General features: G+C 41.6%; 1 protein-coding gene and 1 long non-coding RNA gene across 3 annotated transcripts in view; one reads left to right on the forward strand and one right to left on the reverse strand.

Moving 5' to 3' along the window:
- NCOA7 (nuclear receptor coactivator 7) overlaps positions 1 to 19,774 on the forward strand; it is a 71,213-nt gene that overhangs the window by 13,913 nt on the left and 37,526 nt on the right. For both annotated transcript variants that reach the window (XM_083497961.1, XM_083497962.1), the window contains exons 2-4: positions 2,751 to 2,894; positions 10,024 to 10,268; positions 17,473 to 17,552. In XM_083497961.1, the coding sequence (XP_083354087.1) occupies positions 2,845 to 2,894; positions 10,024 to 10,268; positions 17,473 to 17,552 (375 nt within the window). In that variant the 5' untranslated portion in view covers positions 2,751 to 2,844. The remainder of the gene's footprint in view (positions 1 to 2,750; positions 2,895 to 10,023; positions 10,269 to 17,472; positions 17,553 to 19,774) is intronic.
- LOC310704498 lies at positions 10,275 to 12,349 on the reverse strand. The gene is made up of 3 exons (XR_014524817.1): positions 12,335 to 12,349; positions 10,607 to 10,663; positions 10,275 to 10,499 (listed from the first exon to the last, which is right to left on the reverse strand). It is a non-coding gene; the product is annotated as an uncharacterized lncRNA (long non-coding RNA).

Below are 19,774 nucleotides of genomic sequence, written 5' to 3' on the forward strand. Positions count from 1 at the left end.
TTGAATACAGCTTCTGGCAAATGTTCCTACAATTTGTTAACTAACAGATTTTTGTTTACAACATCTACATATACTCAAAACCAGGGGTCGGCAAGGTTAACCAGCCATGGGCTGGATCACTCCTACGGAGATCGTCCGTGGGCCGGACTCGTGAAGCATGGCCCCGGAAATTGCATCTGCGCATGTCCGCGGCTCCGGAAATTGCTTCTGTGCATGCCCAGATGCCGAAAATCACACCTGCACAGAAGCAATTTTCAGCGTCTGGACATGCGCAGATGCGATTTTTGGTGGCGCTTGTTTAGCGCAGCGCGGGTGGGACTCACTGAGTGGGTGGCTCAGTTCGGGGGCAGCTCGTGGGGTGGTAAAACAGGCTTCTTGGGCCGCACGTTGCCAACCCCTGCTCAAAACTGTATAGTCATCCCCCTGAACCACATTAGTTCTAAAGAGTATGCAGGAAACCTTGTCAATCATTCAGCAGTAGTATGCTGTTGAGGAAAAGCTGTCTCTAGGTTGAATACAGCAAAGAGGTTGAGAATCCTGGCCTGTTTTGGCACAAAAGCAGTTCTTGGTTATCTCTTGATTCTGAAGTAAATGTTGACCAATTAGTTTCAGTGGTAGTAATACAGCAATTGTGGAAAGTGATGTGTATTTTATTGTATCTATCTTAAAAGTTCGCTAGTCATCTCTTTGACTCCTACTTGTTGTTCTTTTCAGAGAGCGGACTGGGAAATAAAAAAAAAGAAGTGGGGAAAGAAAAGAGGAACACTAGATATGGTAAACTTAATTTATGGTTGCAGGGAGATTACTAATGCCTTCTCCAAACTGTCTCCTCCCACCTTTGATTATTGTTTCTTTTTCTTTAGAGCACATGGGAGTGATCTGACTTCCTTCCACTGAATCTTTGAAAATATACGGTACTTAGTGCTTTTGTTTATTAGAATAGTTCTCCAGTTTTGAAGAGGTTAGCCCTTTTAGGACATTATTTTTATTCTACAGAGAGTTCTAATGGGACTGTATTATTTTTCTAAATTGGTTTTTTTTTACCAACTTTTCAGATTAATCTTCCAAACAACTAAAAATAAAGGCACTACAGTCATACCTTGGGTTGAAGTAGCTTTGGGTTGAGCATTTTTGGGTTGCGCTCTGCAGCAATGCGGAAGTAACGGAACGTGTTACTTCCGGGTTTCACCACATGCGCAGACGCTCAAAATGACATCACGTGCATGCGCGGAAGTGGTGAATCGTGACCCGCGCACATTCAGACACGGGTTGCGTTCGCTTCGGGATGCAAACGGGGCTCCGGAATGTATCCCGTTCGCATCCAGAGGTACCACTGTATGATGATTAAAAACACAGTACACAGTATAATTGGGAATGGGTGGTGCTGTGGTCTAAACCACTGAGCCTTTTTGGCTTGCTGACCAGAAGGTTAGCAGTTCGAATCTGTACGATGGTGTAAGCTCCTGTTGCTCTGTCCCAGCTTCTGCCAACTTAGCAGTTTGAAAGCACACCAGTGCAAGTAGATAAATAGGTATCAGTGTGGCAGGAAGGTAAATAGTGTTTCCGTGTGCTCTGGCTTCCATCGCACCAGAAGCAGTTTAGCTGTACGTGAACAAACACCAACTCCCTCAGCCTGAAGCGAGATGAGTGCTGCAACCCCATAGTCACCTTTGACTGAAGTTAACTGTCCAGGGGTCCTTTACCTTCTACCTTTTTATACACAGCGTAAAAATATTGAGGAGAGTATTGGAATATCCACAGTTATAATCATACTGGCTACTATTCTAAGTGAAAGTCAAGAAATATATATTATGTGGCCCACAATAAAAATAGAAGGCTCAATTGTAAAATGCTTTCTGGATTTTTTTTTTAAAAGCAATGTAGTGATTGTATTGGACAACCTTGGTTTGGCTGGTTCCAGGGCCACGCAAATGGCATCAAGGGGGCCAAATGCAGCCTTGGGGTTGTGTGTTGGACCTCTGTGATTTAGACAGACTGCAGATTATTTGCACTAACAGTGCTATGTGGGAAAACGGTGCAGGCTCTGTGAAACGAAGATGCAAATTGCCAGATCTATTTTCTACCACAAGTGAACCCCCCTCAAATTTGTGTTTTGTTTTAGTTCAGATGCCTTGAATGTTCTGTCTTTGTATGTGTGTGTTTCTTTCTGAGCATTAAAAAAACAACAACAGAAGCTTGGCAGGGGGTTGGACTCGATGGCCCTAGTGGTCTCTTCCAACTCTATGATTCTATGAAGCAAACAAACAGCACTCAGGTTGTTCATTCTTTCCAGGTTTCTTGTCTTTTGTGGATATATAGACAGAGATGTTTAACCTGTTGATAGAACTGCAGCACAGTGCATTAAAATAATTGCAGTTAGATGGGAATGAATTCTTTGTGAAGTGGTTTTAAAGGCAGTTCAGTAACGTTGATGTCAGACTTCTGTTTTTATTTGACACATATATACACACACATAAAATCCCATGTGCAACTTGTGTTTCCCTATTTGTGTTTCTATTTTAAGGAACCTTGTGTTCCCCATGCAGTGAATTGAGCCATGACTATTGTTTTCCTTTTCTTTTGTTTTTGGTACAATAAGCTTTGTCATGTGACAGTGCTTTCACTGGTTTAATTTACCATGCTGTGGGACTATGCACTGTAAGTCTTCCAAAAAAAAGCAGCAGCAGCAGCAGCAAATCAGGTGTTGTCGACATGTTAATTTCTGAGCTTCCTCTTTTCCCCTTCCTCAGTGATAACTGCATGGATCGTGTGTGAACATGAGACACTAACTGGAAGTTCAGAAGCTCAGCCACTTCACCTTACACTTTTTACTATTTGTTTACAATGGAGATCAAGGAAGAGAAAAAAGAACGAAGACAAGGCTATTTTGCCCGGTAAGCTACTTGCTGCTCTTTCCGTTGTTTCAAAATGCAACTGTGGACTTTCCCCTCTGTTGGTGGTAACGTTTTAATCTAGGGCAAATACTCTGACGGCATTTTTCTACTTGCTATGTGAGTTACGCTTTGCTTTCTTTTTCTTTGTTGTCTCTGAGTATCCACACTTCTGTGACACGTACAAGTTAGAGCCCCCAGAGTGCAACTAATTTCAAACTGCTTTGAATCTTTTTATTTTATTCCTACTGTATGTTGAATCTGGACGTTAGGGATCTGCTTCCTGTCTAACCTGTTTAACCCTGGTGGAACCAGGCTGCAAGTCACAAGTCTTTTCCACCAAGAATGTAGTGCAAGGGTGGGGAATCTGTGGCCTTCCAGAGGTTGCTGGATTACTACTCCCATCATCCCTGGCTGGAGCTGATGGGACTTGTAGTACCACAACATCTGAAAGCCTGGGGGTCCTTGACCCCTAATGCTGCAAGGAAGGTTTCTGAGTACAGCACACATCAGTGTTCATAAAAGGAAGAATATTAACTTGAAACAGAAATGACTAATAACACTCGTATTTCATGCACCTCTGCAGACTACTAAAATAAAATATCTGGGAATTAAAATTAGTAATTAGACTTAGTTACCTACAGCTTATTGGCTACTATCCAGTGCATTGGTACTCGGGAATAAGTTACATTGCAGTTAATGTAGTTTTCTTAGTAAATATGCTTAGGATTGTGCTGCATGTGTGAATGGCAACATTTCATTTTTATTTTTTTTACCATGGTATATAAAAATAAACATTTTTATTAACTTGAACACAGGTTTGTTATACTTGAGCCATGGCTTTTGAATTTTACTTCCCATCAAAGCCTAAAGTCTTTTGTTAGGAAGTTGACCTTCATTTTAAATAATAGGTATATTTAACTTGCTATGATCAAATTATACAGCTTTCTTGGTTGAAAAATGAAAGGGGGGGAATCTGTTTTTGTTCCTTTAAACATACAGTTTTGTTTTTGTTTTAAATCTGCTGTACCATCAGCAAAAAGCTGCTGTGGTGGTTCTGTGCCATCTCTGCTCTTCATTCTGTGTTTATTGTAGGTGAATTATAAACACACTCCTCGATGTAACAAAACCAGATCGCCACGGTGGAATGTAAACTGTAGTTAAAGTGCGGTAGATCTTTTAAGGATTATTTAACTGTGCAAACGTGCTGTTATGACACCTTTTTGGAAGAAAAAGAAGTGCATTTGAAGGTCATGAAATAATTTGTGAATTGAAAGGCAGCAAAGTTGTTAAGATTTCTAGGGTTGTCCCCCCCCCCATTATTATTTTTTGAAATACCCACAGAAGTGATCAAATGCTGTGAATTGGGGAACACTCATTCTGAAGAAACCATATTCCTAGAGAAATATTTAGCACGTTGCCAGTGATAGACACTCTATAAAAGCAAACTCAGACTTAGGGGCCAAAACACTCCTACAGGCCTCTCTGGCCAATCCTCTCCCAGGCCATCCCTCTCAACACCTTGCACCATAATACTACTGATTCCAGTAAGGCAAGGCACTAGAGTGAAACTAGCATCTCCACTCCCATCGTTCAGCCTGGACACTGAGGTCCAGCTCTGAGGGCCTTCTGGCGGTTCCCTCACTGCGAGAAGTGAAGCTACAGGGAGCCAGGCAGAGAGGGCCTTCTCGGTGGTGGCACCCTCCCATCAGATGTTAAGGAAATAAACAACTTATCTGACTTTTAGAAGACACCTGAAGGCAGCCCTTTTTAGGGAAGTTTTTAATGTTTGATGTTTTATCGCTTTTTTGTTATTATTAATAATGTTCTGTTGGGAGCTGCCCAGAGTGGCTGGGGAAACCCAGCTGGATGGGCAGGGTACAAATAAAATGTATGTATGTATGTATGTATGTATTTATTTATTATGAAAACAGGCAGTCAGTTTTGGTGTGTTGAGTGCTTAATATTGCTCTGTGGCAACTCTGAGCAGGTTTGGTTATTATTGGCTCAGTCAGCATGGTGAGCCTAATCTTGTCACGATCCTGTAATCCTGTGAAGGCAGAACAAGTGGTGATGCCCAGCACCGAATGTGTCTTGCCATGTTTTTGTTTGTTTTATTTAATAAATTTACATCCTAACCTTTCTCCCAGGGGAGTCCAGGGTGGCAAACACAATAGTGTTGAAATAATATAATTAAAGTAAAATAGAAACATCTAAAACTAATCACAGCTGATAATTTCAAATTCCACAAACTGGGAACTGCCACCAAACAGACCCTTATAGTCGAGAGTTGCTGTGCAGTACATTTTGTGAATAAACAACCCCCTTGGCCAAATCAGCAGCAGTTTCCTTTCTCTCTGTGGCTCACTGCCCCCCCCCCCCATGCTTTGTTTAGGTGTAGGTGAGTTGTATTAGGTTTTCCTCTCTAAGCTAGTTTCAGACTTATTTTTATGCCTGAATGACAGATTTTTTTGCTCCTTTCTCATGGAAGCTGTTTCCTATTTTGGAAACCTGGGTTTCGAAACAGCTAGTTTTTTTAAAAAAACATGAAGTGTTTCCCTACGCAAAAGCACAACCAAAATCTTTGATTCCTACTATTTCCTGTAACAACCTTAGGCACGGCTCAGAAAAAGTCACCAGTCGGTACAAGGTCACCACATATTTTGATGTGAAAAATGTACCCACAGATTTGCTCTGGGTCTAAAATGCATTCTTATGTGTTTCTTGTGTTTGAGAGTATAGTGGTACCTTGGGTTAAGTACTTAATACATTCTGGAGGTCTGTTCTTAACCTGAAACTGTTCTTAACCTGAAGCACCACTTTAGCTAATGGGGCCTCCTGCTGCCGCCGCGCCGCCGGAGCCCAATTTCTGTTCCTATCCTGAAGCAAAGTTCTTAACCTGAAGTACTATTTCTGGGTTAGTGGAGTCTGTAACCTGAAGCGTATGTAACCCGAGGTACCACTGTATATCTTTGGACATTATATGCACCTCATTTTTAATTTTAAAACATGGAGTCATTTTTTGTTTAAAAATAGAGTGTCTTTTCTAGACAAACAGAACCCTTCTCTCTCTGGAATGTTTTTATTGTTGCCCCCACAAGGTATCTGTGTGCTTTAGTTTTGCTCATAATTGGGTGTCCCCTCCCTTTCCCCTGTTTTCTTTTTTGCCTTTGCTGTAGACTGAAATAATAATTGGTTTTGTAAGCACAATGTCTGCATACTGTAAATAGTTTTATCTGCCAGACACTCTTGTTTTCTCCCTCCTGGTGAAATTTCAGATCACGGTTAAAACTGTGGGATAATTGATCTGTTTCGAAAGAGCCTGTGGCAAGGATTCTGAGGCTGTGGCCTAGTCTAGCGAGCAAGCAAGGACAATGTGTATACTCAGAACTGTTGTCATGGGGGGGGGGGAGTGTTGTAGGCCATTGACCCAGACTCTAGCTCACTGCAGGATATTCAGAGATAGAGATCACAACCAAGAGATAGCAGCCCAGCTTCTGCTTGAAGATCTCCAGCAAGGGAGAGTCTCCCACCCTTACTGGATTATTGGTTCCATTGTCAAGTTGCTCTTAGCACCAAGAAGTTTCTTCTAATGCTCAGTCAACATCTCTGCTCTTCTGTAACTTAGAACTAGCTGTGTTCAGAGGCAGTAGATAACAAGTATTATTTGCCGTCTTCTGTGTCCCTCAGGTATTTGAAGACTGCTGTCAAGTCCCCCCTCAGTCTTCTCTTATCCAGGCTAAGCATGCCCAGTTCCTGCAACCTTTCCTTCTTCATTTTCATACCCCTGACCATCTTAATTGCCCTCCTTTGAACTTGTTCCAGTTTGTATTTCCTTCTTAAAGTGTGGCATTTAGAACTGGAAATTGTTCTACAAATGAATAAAGGGAAATACAGTGGTACCTCGGGTTAAGTACTTAATTCGTTCCGGAGGTCTGTTCTTAACCTGAAACTGTTCTTAACCTAAGGTACCACTTTAGCTAATGGGGCCTCCTGCTGCCGCTCCGCCACCGGAGCACGATTTCTGTTCTCATCCTGAAGCAAAGTTCTTAACCCGAGGTACTATTCCTCAGTTAGCAGAGTCTGTAACCTGAAGCATATGTAACCCGAGGTACCACTGTAAAGTGGAACTATTACTTCTCCTGACTTGGAAACTATAGACTATCCAGTGAAGTTGTCCCATTAGTACAAGGACTTCAACTTGTGCAGAGGAACTTCTCGTCTTCCTCCCCAGCACCCCCCCCAAAAAAATCTGCTCTGAGTTTTGTAAGGAAAAGTGGGGCAGATCCCAAAAGCTAAACCACAACAATGATTATTCCAATTGCTCCCTTTGAGTTCAATAAACAAATAACAGGATAATCTCTACTAGGTACTTGAAATAAACAGTTTCATAAATGGGAGGGAAACCCTGTCTGTTTTGTCTGTGCTCTCTTTCTGTGTAGCTTTAGCCTCTGATAGTGTTGATTTTCTCTTGTAGGGGAAAGCCAGTTTCTTGGTAGAAATGTGTTAAAATGAAAGGGAAAGAAAAAAACATTTTGAAAACGTTGCATAGCAAGGATCCACTTGCTCTGGCCTTCAAAAGCCGGATGCTAAGCATATGGTTTAAAAACATTTGTTCCTTTTGTGTGTGCATGGAACAGGTTTGACTTACCTGTTTTCATTCTGCAAGGTGCCCTATTTTGGGACAAGGGACTTCAGTGGGCAATTATGGATGAGAATAGCAAGGTAGTTCCTCTTAGTTGTATACTATAAAACTCTTTTCTCCCCTTCAGGCTTACTTCCTAATAAATTTTATAGAACACCTGGCATATTTGGGGGCTAGTTTTTGCACTTTTTGCAAAGTAAAAACCACTTTACAACGTTTTGTTGTCACCAGGTAAGAAGGAGTTACACATATTTGGCGCATAGGAGCCTACCTTAAACTGAGTCAGTCAGACATCCATCCATCTAGCTCAGCAATTCCTGGCAGTGGCTCTCCATCTCTTCAGACAGGGCTCTTACCCAGCCCTATTTGGAGATGACAAGGATTGAGCCTGAGACCATCTGCATGGATAGCAGATGTTGTACTCCTGAGCTGCAGTTGGAGTAGGTTGCCTCGATTATTTATCCTGTTAAGGACTGCTAGCTCCTGACAGTGCCTAGTAATGGCAGGGTTCCTGAAGGTGTGTCTGTATTCCCAAAGTTGTACCATATGTTGTGTCCGGGTCTGATGCTGGATCCCACGCAGAAAGCGGCAAGAGGGGTCTGGTCAGAAGTTGCAGGACCATGGACAGCTCTGACTCTGTTACTCTGAGGGCCCCAACGTTTTTGCAAAGTTTTTGTGTGCTTCTAAACTTGGGGTTCCCCCAAGCCTACTGAAACCTCTGTCTTGTGCACGGATGGAGGGGCAAGGCAGCATTCTTGGATTGTAGAGGTCCCAGCACACTAGGCTCCTCTTGTGCTGATAGTAGTTAGTAGTGTCATCTGCGGCTGGCCCAGAGAACAGTTTCACTCTGCATCCTTAGCCTCTCTCCCTGGTGACAGGCCATTACAGAAGCACATATACCTTTGGGTCCCTTCCAGCTCTACAATTCTACGAAAGTAGAATTAGTTGGCTCTACTCATTGCTGGCCTGACTTGAGTCTCCAAATTTCTTCTTCCCTTCCTCTACCCAATATAGTTACGACACTGACCAGCAGAGTAGCTATCCAGAAACTCAAAACAGGACCCTTTTCCATCCCTTTCCAGAGATACTTGGGGTTGAACCTGGGTCCTTTGGGCATCCAAAGCATGTACTGTGCCATTCCACTACAGCCCTTCCATTTCCTACTCTCTCTTTGGCTCAAGGTGACTTACCACTATAATTAAAAACAATAACATAATTAATGAAGATGTAGTACAGAAATAGGGGGAAATATTAAATCTCACTTTTGAAAGAAAAGGTTATTCTTCATACATCAATGGAGTCGTTCAGATCTCTCTCTTTTTGTAGATGTTTATAAGAGCCTCAGAACAAACATGTATTAGAGGGCACTGATTTAGATAACCTTGAATGAATGACATGTTTATGTGAAAACAAAGCTAATAATAAAGCCTGGGCAGCTGACTGTGAAATTATAAGTTTAGATGATGACATAACGAATAGATGCTGGCCAAATATATTAATCAGTGTAGTATTGTTTGAGATGGGGATTAACAGAACCTTATTTAGGCTCATATGGGCTGGAGCCAGCTTTGCTTCCATCAGAAACTGGTCCCGTGTTGCTCCAGTAACGTCAGACATCCAAGCTCATGTGGGAGGAGTCACCTTGCCACTGCTCCTCCTCTCCCAGCAGTTTCTCAGTTTCTTGGTCAAGTGACGTTGGCATGGGAAGGACATGCCAGATCCTCACACTTGCACGCAAACTCCTGATGTTACCCGAGCAGCGTGATAAGATGACATGTTGCAGCAGCACATAACCTGCTGAAATGAAGACTACTTTGCCATGTAAAGTACGTTCAAAAAGCGAGAGAGAGAAAACCTCAAGTTTAGCCACAATTGGGATTTTATTTGTAAAAAGAAAAAAGCCCAATGTGTTTTGGCCTGTGGTTATTTTAGGCCTTCGTTATTTTAGGAACAAGGCACCACGTGCATTTTTATCAATTAAAAAGCAGTTTAAGTATATTTACGTTATTTATATGCTAATATATATTTACTCAATGTAAAATGTAGAAGTAGTTTGCAGAAATCTAGGTTAATAAAGTCACACTGTCACTTTCACTGAATATTTATGTGATATATTCAATTGATCGATCAATCAGTCATTCTATTACGGTCAAAGATCAGACAACAGAAATAACATTAATAATATCAGCACCAAGGGGCAGAAGCAGTAGACAAAATTGAAAATGTCATATGTATTGTTCCTTTTACCGCTCTGGTGCAGGTCTAAGATAATCACAGGGGTGTAAATAGTAAAATTATTATTATGGAATTTCATCAGAGAAATGTTGGAGGGTATGCTAAATTAGATAAATAAAGAATTGTTATTCTGATCATTGCAATTTAGCAGGATCAAGGTACATAAAATCATAATGATCAATGGTTAGCCAATGAGATTTCTGCAAATTAGCTTATTGTCTATATTGCTTTATTGTGTTTCTTTTTTTCTAGTTTGAAGAAGAAGAGGCTAGCTAAGCAAAATTCAGAGGCAGCCTCCTCAAATGCTTCTGGGATCCCCACAGGTAGCACTCAGGCTGGAAGAGATGATGGAAGTAAAGCTGTTCTGGTGCAGACCAATGGCTCTCAAGAAAACGGCAAAAAGTCTGGGGAAAAGGAGGACTTGGAGAAAAAGAAGAAGAAAAGCAGTCAGCCAAAGGATATTAGGCGCACAGATCTTAAGCGATACTATAGTATTGGTGAGTTTAAGGCAAATACTGTATTACCTCTTTGAAATCTTTTAAGTACTTTTAAAGTGTAACAGTCTGTGGTGTTGTGTTTTTTCTTCTCATTATATTGCTGCTATACTTTCAGTAACCTTCTGTAAGTCAATATGGAATATATAAACATGTTTTAGTTTTATAAGCTCCCATTTGGATTCTGTAACATTGCTGAGGCTTGGCAGGACTGGTTAAGTGTGCGAAGTCCATCTGCAAGCACAGATTCTATGTATTAGAAATGACAGAAGTTTCTTAGCATCAAAATAAAATATCTTTTTACGTATTTGAATGTAGTGGATGAATGGGTTGGCTTTTACCTTCAGAATGGGCACCTGTCTCCAATCTGGTACCTTGTAAGTGGAGGTTGGATCCAGCTAGACTGGGGAAGGTAAAGCATAGTGGAACGAGTGTAACTGTTTGAAAGGATTCCTAGCCACAAGGAATTCACCTAATCTCTCTGCTTCTTAGCAGTTTTTCGTTTTGTTGAAAACATTCTATTTTTAGTATAAAATATCTTTTAACCAAGTGAAATATAACACTATTGAAATAGTTAGTTAGCAGTGTGGAGGTTTTTGAATGTGCGCGCGCGCGCGCACACACACACACACACACACACACACACACGTCTTTTAAGACTTAAGAACATAATAATAATCCCACTAAGATCATATCTTATCCTTCTTCCTACAATGGTCAACCAGATACCCTGGGAAGATCACTAAGTAAGCAGGTCATGGAGAAATGTCTTTCTTCTGCTGTTGCCTCTTTAACCAGCTGTATTCAGTTCTATATTGTCTCTGAACATGTAAGATCCTATAGCCACCATGACTAATTAACCATTGACGGACCATAATCTTGTCTAATTCCTCTCTGAAGCATTTAAAGTTGATAGCAATTACCAAATCCCGCAGCTGTGAATTCCATGATTTAACTGTGCATTTTGTGAAAAAGCACTTACTTTTGTCTATCCCCAATCTACTGCTAATCAGTTTTAGTAAAAGACTCTTGAGTAGCAAGTATCTGTCTCAATCTTCATTATACAGTTTATTATTCCTCTCCTCCCCCCCGCAAGGTAAAAATGCCCCACTGCTCTAGCTTTTCCTTGTTGGGAAGAATATGAAGAACGGCATGTGTTGCCCAACCCAAGTAACTTTTATGATGGCCCATTAACCGTCTAAAGAGTAAACAGAATCTGCAAAAATGACTCCATCATTTGGCAGGACACTACAAGGATAATGTCTGCCTGTGAAGTTGGGAAAGATTCCAAATAACTAGAGTGGAGCTTGTAAGACAGCTATCCAGGAGAGCCATAAAACATTTTGCTAGCATAATGAATCTGTTTAGCATTTACATGGCAACAGTGCAATTTCAGCCTTCTTAGCAACCTTGAAAAGGGACCATTAGCTGCTTCCATTGCTAGAGATCCCATGGTTGTACCTTTCTCCAGCAGTCTGATAATGAAGGTTCTGATGCCACTTTAAATTTGAATTGGAGCATCAGAGAAATAATAGATATCTGTGTGTGCGTTTTTACAAAATCACCTGTTTCGTTTTTGCCACTAAAGCAATACAAAATACCTGTTGATATAGGAAAACCCCCCAAATATTGTTTGATGGTATACCCCAGAGCAGGGGTAGCTAATGTGGTGCCTTCCAGAAATTTTGAAGTGCAACTCCCATTCTCCCCAACCTGGGGAGCTATAGTCCATAACATTTGATGGGTGCAATGTTGTTTGTCCCTGCTCCATATTTGATGCTGGTTGATACGGGTTTTAACCAGTCTCTGAGTTGCATCCTGTAGTGGCTTTATGCAAGCAGAAAGCGTTTCTGTTTTCACAAGGTGGTGCCAACACCACATTTTTCTCAATTCTCCATTATGCACTGCTGCACTCCATGGTTGCCCCAAATATGCTTCTCAGAGTTGGGAGGTCCACTGGGGCAATAGGTAATACAGGACTGAAGGCTGTATTTGGGATGGGGGAAGGTATGTGAAAAACATAGTGTGTTTACTTTTACCTACACATCTATGTAGAGTTACAGACATACCTGGTAAGAGTTAAGGCTTCCATCAAATGGTAGTATGATGCCAGGTTTTAAAACGTAATATTCCTATTGTGCCCTGCAACATGAAAATTGCTCCCTGAAGCAGATTTGGGCCATGTGCAGTGGGAGGAGGCAGAGGGGCAGTTCTGTTGTGTTTACGGAAGTTGTTCCAATTGCCAGCTGGATACTGAAGGTCTGGTTATATTGCTTCTCATTAGGAACCAATAGCTTCAAACACTGGGTACAGAACAAGTGCACCACGATTTGAACTTGGCTGAAATGTCTGATTTGTGGCCATCTTCTGAGGGCACAGTGGTGGGTTTATTCCTTTGCTATTATTTTTTATGATGGTCCATTTTAGAGCCTCAACTGGCTGGGCTGGCAAACCAAAAACCTAAGTTGGATTCAGCTTTTCTAGTTAACAATTATGTTGTAGCTTCCTTCAATGTCATCTTTACAAGCTATTGCCTTGTTTCCTCACACAGTTCTTTCCACCAAAGGGGCAAAGTTTAAAGGCGTAACATTGTAAATCAGTAACCACAAACCTGCTGCTCTAACAAGTAAAAACAAATAAATTCAAAGCTAGCATTGTAGTGGCATTCAAATCTTTCCCCCTCTAGTCATCCCTGTGGTGATTGGGGCTGCATTGTTTTTTGGCATGAGATCAAAATTTTCAACCTATTTCCAGGTTGTAAATACACTTCCTGACTATCCGAATAAATAACACTTGTCTATTCAATATTTGTTAGCAAATATGTTAGATTGTATGTAAAAGTCAGAAAGCTGGTAACTGATGCTTAGGAGGAGCTGTAGCTCTGTGGTGGAGCCCAAAGTTTTGATGGTATGAGGTCATAATTCAGTCCCAAAACATCTCACTTAATAGATCTTGTGACGATTTTTGCCTGAGAATCCTGAAGAGCTAGTGCTCACCATGGCAATGAAGAGAGTTCTGGATTTGATGGACCATTGGTCTAACTTGTTATATATTGTGTGTGAATATAAAGATACAGTCATACCTCGGATTGAATGTGCTTCAGGTTGAACGCTTTTGGGTTGCGTTCCGCGGCAACCCGGAAGTAACAGAGCGCGTTACTTCCGGGTTTCGCCACTCGCGCATGCGCAGACACTAAAAATAACATCATGTGTGTGCGTGGAAGCGTCAAAACACGGCACACGCAGATGCGCCGTCACGTCTTACGTTCCATTCAGGATGTGAACAGGGCTCCGGAACGGATCCTGTTCGCATCCTGAGGTACCACTGTAATCTCATGACCATCCTGGAGGAGGAGAAAGGAAAAGTGTGTGAGTCTGAGACTCACTGTGGCTTATCTTCATAACACTAAACCAAGGGTGGGGCTGGACATTTTTGGCCAAAGAGACAGTGGTGGATGTGACCCCACACATACACCTTACTCAGCTGATCCTTGCAGATCATGTTAGAGAGGATATTTCTACCTCTACACTCATCAGATGATTGTTAAGATTTCTGGGGAGGGGGTGATTTGCATCCTCAACAGAGCATTCGACACCACCCAGCAACAACCAGTGCTGTGCCTGCTTCACTTCACTTCATTTCATTTTCACCACCACTGTCAAAATTGATGGGATCTTATTGAAAGTCCAGGAAAATTTGCTGGGTGGGGGAGGGCACAGGACCAGGCCTCCAAACTGGAGATTTGCCACCCCTGTGTTAAACAACCCCCCAACATTCCATGCCCATCTTCCCAATGTGTTAGCTAGTCCTCTGTACATGTTTTACATTTGCATTACATACGGTGGGAATGCAAAAGCGCTTGTAAAGTTATCAGCTGTGGAAATTTCTATACAAATCTCATTACGATCAAGTTGTGAGAGATACCAAAATTAGCGTAAGCCCTGCTTGTGAAAACTCAGCACACTACGTGCCCTCTCTGTGCCTTGGGATCCTCCTGTTCCCTTTGCTACAAGGGGACTGTGCTCATATTTCAGCTGAGGGGTGGAGTATGCAGAATTACACTAATCTGCTTCCCTTTCCTCAGAGCTGGATTCCACAGACTTGGACAAGCCCCTTCCTCAACCACTTCCTTAGCAGAGGCTTTGAAAAAGATGGGGATTTTGTGTGTTTGAGTGTGTGTGTGTGTGTGTGTGTGTGTGTACGCACACGAGCAAACACACACAAGTAATGGCACTATTAGATTCTAATTTTCTCTGAGTGGGGGGAAACTGGCCAATTTGTATTCTGAGTGATTTTGCTGTGGCTTATTTTCCGTTCTCTGTCAGCCTTGCTTGCTTTCAAGTCCAGCGAGGCTGATTTAGCAGAGGCGTGGCAAAGAACCTTTCCCTTGCTTTTTTTTTTTAAAAAAGAAAGTTGTAAAAGGGGAAACTCAGGACTTTTGGACACATGATTTAGGTTACTTGTTGGCATTCCTGCGCTTGAAGATGTTTGCGGTCGAGTGTTGCTGTGCCCACCATCCAGGAGGATTCTGCAAGAGCTGTTTGCCGGAAGTGCCCGGGAAGGCCTGCCAAGCTGCTGCTGCTGCTGTCCCTGCCGCCTGTAAACTCCCGGGGAGAATAATCAACGTGGAATGGGAGGAGGGCTTGCCATCTTCAGGCTACAGTTCTGCAACCGGGGACAGCTGTGAGTCTCTGCCAGAATCTGTGGCCATTGATCACAGTGAGATGGCAAAGAAGAAGTTCCTAAAGGTTATGCACAGTTTTTCAGCCCCAAAGCATTTTTCCTGGTGTGTGGATTACAGGCAGCCTTACCTGTTGTTAGGTATGCAAACCACTGATTCCTGTCTGCTGATGGTTATCACACATGGAGGAGGAGTGGGGCTCAGGGAGAATAGAACTTGGGAAACTAGACAAGGTGAATGGGCTTTCAGAGCTATCTGAGGGTACCTAACCATATTTTTCATTACAGCTTTTTACATCTACAGTTCTCCCACAGAAAACATGACATATCCACTACTATGTGTGCACATGTGATAATGACAATCACCTAGAAATGTACATTTAATGTTTGTTTATTTTTTTAAAGTGTTTTAAGACATTAAGCAACCATCATTGGGCAGCTAGCTTGAGTCTCAACTCCCATGGTAAACATAATGCTGAAGCAACTCTTATTGAAGAAAATGGGACCTCAATGCTTTATTGTTAAAAATTCATATAGTAATTCTGATGGATTGCACATTAAACACAGGCACATGTATCTTCTCTCTGATGTTTTCTTTATAAATATATATATATATATATATGAAAAAATTGACTCTGAAGTTGATTTTAGTTGGAGGTGTGTGTCCGTGGAGAAAGAAAGATAAATTGGCCTCATACCTTTCCCTTCTAGCAGGTTTTTCACTTCAAATCTCCCATCTCATGCTGGTTTGTTTGTTTGTTTGTTTGTTTGTTTCCACCAAGGAAGAAAATATACAGCCCTGTATTTCCCCTCTACAAAGTAAAAAGCAAGTTGGGCAGGAAGAATCTGAGCTTCAAAATGGTTGGAAGAGAAAGAGTTAAACAGCTGCTTTCTTCCTGCCTGGCCCCCTTTATCTGCTTTTCAACTGAAATTTCTAACCTCAGAGGCTGGTGTTGGTTAAAAAGAAAGAAAGAACCTTCAAAGAAATGCTTGCTTCTTTGCTTAAGACATTTATATACTACCCTTCATAATGTTTATCCTGGGATAGACATTTTTAAAAATAATTTGTTTGGCCCTTAGGTAGGTTCTCGTAGCAGATATACCAGATCCTGTGTGGGATATTCAAAGTGGGAGAAACAGCCATAGTTTTGTGTGTTCAATCCTTGGCATCTCCAGTTAAAGAGATGCTGGATGTCTGGAAAAGGCCCAAGAAGACCCTCAAAAGTTGCTGCCATTCAGAGGAGTTGTAGGCTAGATCATTCCCCATTTTGTTTTCCTGACCCCCTCAATATTTTCTTTTTGCCTCCCATCTAAAGATGCACTGGTTCAGTCATTTAGCATTTGGAAGAAGCAGAGATAACAAGGGTTTATCTGACACTTAGAACTTTGGGGGTGATATTAATATATTTTATGATGTTTCAAGGCTGCATTTGGTTTCATTTGTGTTTCTTTTAGTGGAAGATTTTATGTATTGCCGTGCTGCCCCACAATCATCAGCTGAAGGGTGGTTCTAGAAATAAAAATAATAAGGCTATTCTGATGTACAACTTTGTTTAATGTGGGCAATGTTAGAATGTTTTAGTTCTGTTAGTAGCAGAGGTGCCTTTACTGCTTATGTGTGAATATGACCTGACAGTTTCAAGCTTCAGTTTTGTACAATTAAGCACTTATGTGTGTCCTCAACAAAAGCATCTAGCAGAACACAAAGGATATCCTTTCGAAATAAGTTTTGTTTTCTGATCTTGCAAAAGACTAATGCCCATACAAGGTCTTCTGCGGAGTCCTGCTGAGCCCAGTAGCCCCTACCATAAAAATCTTGGATGACTGGAAAGAGCGCACATAGGCAGTTGTGACATCAGCAGAACGCACAATTCTTGTTGATATTGCAAATGCCTGAGTGATTTGTCCTGTCATGATCTCAACTTTGTCCAAGCCCTTAGGCACGCTGTGTACACCTCAGGTAGATAGTGGCGGGTTTTTTTTGCCGTTAACATTTGTCACAGTGTATTTCAACTTTTCCTGACGTAACACCCACATTTAGCCTCAACTTGCAACCGTTGACCCACTTTTAATTCTTTACCATATACAGCATGCCTGTTTTTCTTCCTCTTTCTCCTTGCTAAAAACACAAACAGATAAGAAAATGTTGGTGACCCACCTTAGCTTAGGGCATAACTCACTTGTGGCTACCAGCCTACCAGTAAAAGATCAATGATACTTCCCTTACTTAATGCAACACTCAAGCATTACTGTTAAAAATATTGTCAATAATAGCTTTTCTGTGACAGGCAGCCCTGTATCGAAAAGTTTTTAATATTTGAGGTTTTGTAATGTTTTTATATATGTTGTAAGCCATCCAGATGGGTGTGGTATAAATAATAAAATTATTATTTATGATTCGTTAATCACCAGTTTTCATGTTTGGCCGAGACAAACCTGGTTTAATATTATTTTGCTTATATTTACCAATTAGTGATTTGAAAGTTGTTCACATTTTAGGTAATCGGTCTCGGGGTTTCTCTTTCAGAGGACAATCAAACCAAAACCAATGAGAAGAAAGAAAAGAAAATGGTCTCTCAGAAGCCACATGGTACAATAGAATACACGGTAAGAGTAGCTGCTCAGAATCTATTGCATGAATATTTTTGGAAGTGGTATGCCCATTCTATTTCCCCATGCTATGCAATTCCTCTACATCCTAATTTGTTGTTTTTATCCTATTCACAAGAGGAAGTGATCCTTTTCCTGAGTATAACCGGGCAGGAGCCACCTGTGTCTCCACTAGTACCACCAATGGTATCTATCCACTAAAGGTCTCACTAAATATCCACAATATACAAGAGGTTGTTTCCTCTTCCTGCCTGGTTCCTGCATGTACTAGCTCAGTACCCCCTCTTAAACATAACCACATTTCAAGTAACTGTTCTCAAGAACAAAATGTGAGAGGAGTGCCTCTCAAATCAAGCAATAGGGCAGGGGATGGATCCAGGCCCAGCAGCAAGAGGTAGAATCACTGGTCATCTTCCAAGGCCCATGCCCAAGTAGGGGGCCCAGTCCAGTGCCAATCCCTGAAGCCACCTGCCCAACACAGGGTTGTCCTCACTGCTGCAGCTACCCACCTCACTGAGCATGCAAGCAACGGCAGGCACTATTTCATTTCAAAGTGATATGCAATAGTGCTCACTTCGGCAGCACATATATTAAAATTCAAAGTGATATGCAATAGTAGTTTTGCAATAATAAGAGCAAAGCTGGGGCACCCCATGCACATTCTCAGAATTCCCGGTGTGCTCACTGGTCCAGAAGGTTGGGTGACCCCGGAAATAGAGGACTGTGTCACTTATAACATGGCATATGTCTTTTCCTAGAAGTGAACCAGAAACCCAATTTTCATAAAGTTGCTTGTTCTGCCCCAACGTTCCTGATTGGCTCATGGAAATCTCACTAAATCTGTACAATAGGTATATACATACCGGGAAATAAGTTTCATAAATATCCCTAAAGCAGAATCTGTAGCCTAGCGTCAGTTTCCCCACTCATAATAATGCAGTTGCCCTACATACTTTGGCCTTTGAAAGCTGCTGTTGTGTGCTTCATCTTAGAGTGAAGTTATTTCTCTTCTTTGGGAGAAGGGGAAAATTATAGTAGGGTTGCCATATTTCAAACAGTGAAAATCCGGACAGAAAAGTTGTTGAGCTTTTTTTGGCAGAGTTTGGACATTTTACCGATTTCTGCCCAGACACTGCTGCACAGATGCTGCACAGTATAAATAACTTTTAATATATCCTGTATCTGATTCACATACATAGTAAATAATAAAAGTAGTAGTAGTAGTAGTAGTAGTAATGCGTATCTTGAACTCAACAGCCTCCCCTCCCTTCTCTGGTAATTGGTATGCTATTTCTGAATCCTGGAGGTTCCTTTTAGCTATCATGAACCATAGCTATCAACAAATCGTACGACAGCAGATTCACAGTGCAATACAGTGCGTGTCTCCTCAGAAGCAAGCTGCATTAAATACAATATGGGTTACTCCCAGATAATTGTGTCTGGGATTGCAGCCTTAATAACTTAATTATGCAGGAGTATTTTTTTCCTGCCTTGAATTTATTGCCAGTCAGTTTAACTGTGTGACCCCCCCCCCATAGCATTGCAAAAAGTTATTAGCCTGCAAACATTTTTTTCTACCCTGCTTCAAGTAGTTTCCATGTTGCCTGTGGAAGAGGGGGAAGTCCCTTATCTGTGCCCAGTATGGAATCCTTTCCCTTTGCAGTCCAGTAGAAAGAAAAGAAAGGGGGGTGGGGATTCTTTCTACCAAGTGGATTAGCGGAGGAGAAAGCGGCCTGGTTTGTGCATCATGCTAAACTAGTTCCATATGCTTCATTTTAGTCTTGATCTTTTTCGGTTGCCATTTTCCATGCTTGCCTTTTCTTTTTCTTTTCTTTTTTTAAGCTGTGATGGCCAGAACTGAACACAGTAATTCAAATATGACTTCTGTATACATTTGTTAGGATCCTGGCTGGTTTTATTTTCAGTCTCTTTCCTAATGATAGAAGAGTTCTGACAGTCCTCACCCCAAACATGTTAAAGGAACCTGTGAAGGTGTTGTGGAACTATTCAGGCTAATCCAACATCCCGTGTGTTTGATGGTCGCACACCCATCTGCCTGTACATTCATCACATGCTCAAAGCGGTTCTGTGTGTGTACCGTCCTTCTGCACGAGTACTTGGCCTTTGAGAATCTCCCTTCATGTCAAGGATTTCTACACATATAATCTTGGCTACAGACTCACGGAGTGTAGGGAAGGTGGGAATTGTGCCTACTGGCC

The sequence above is a fragment of the Podarcis liolepis genome, assembly GCF_965112155.1.
Source record: "Podarcis liolepis genome assembly, chromosome: 3".
NCBI lineage: Eukaryota > Metazoa > Chordata > Lepidosauria > Squamata > Lacertidae > Podarcis > Podarcis liolepis.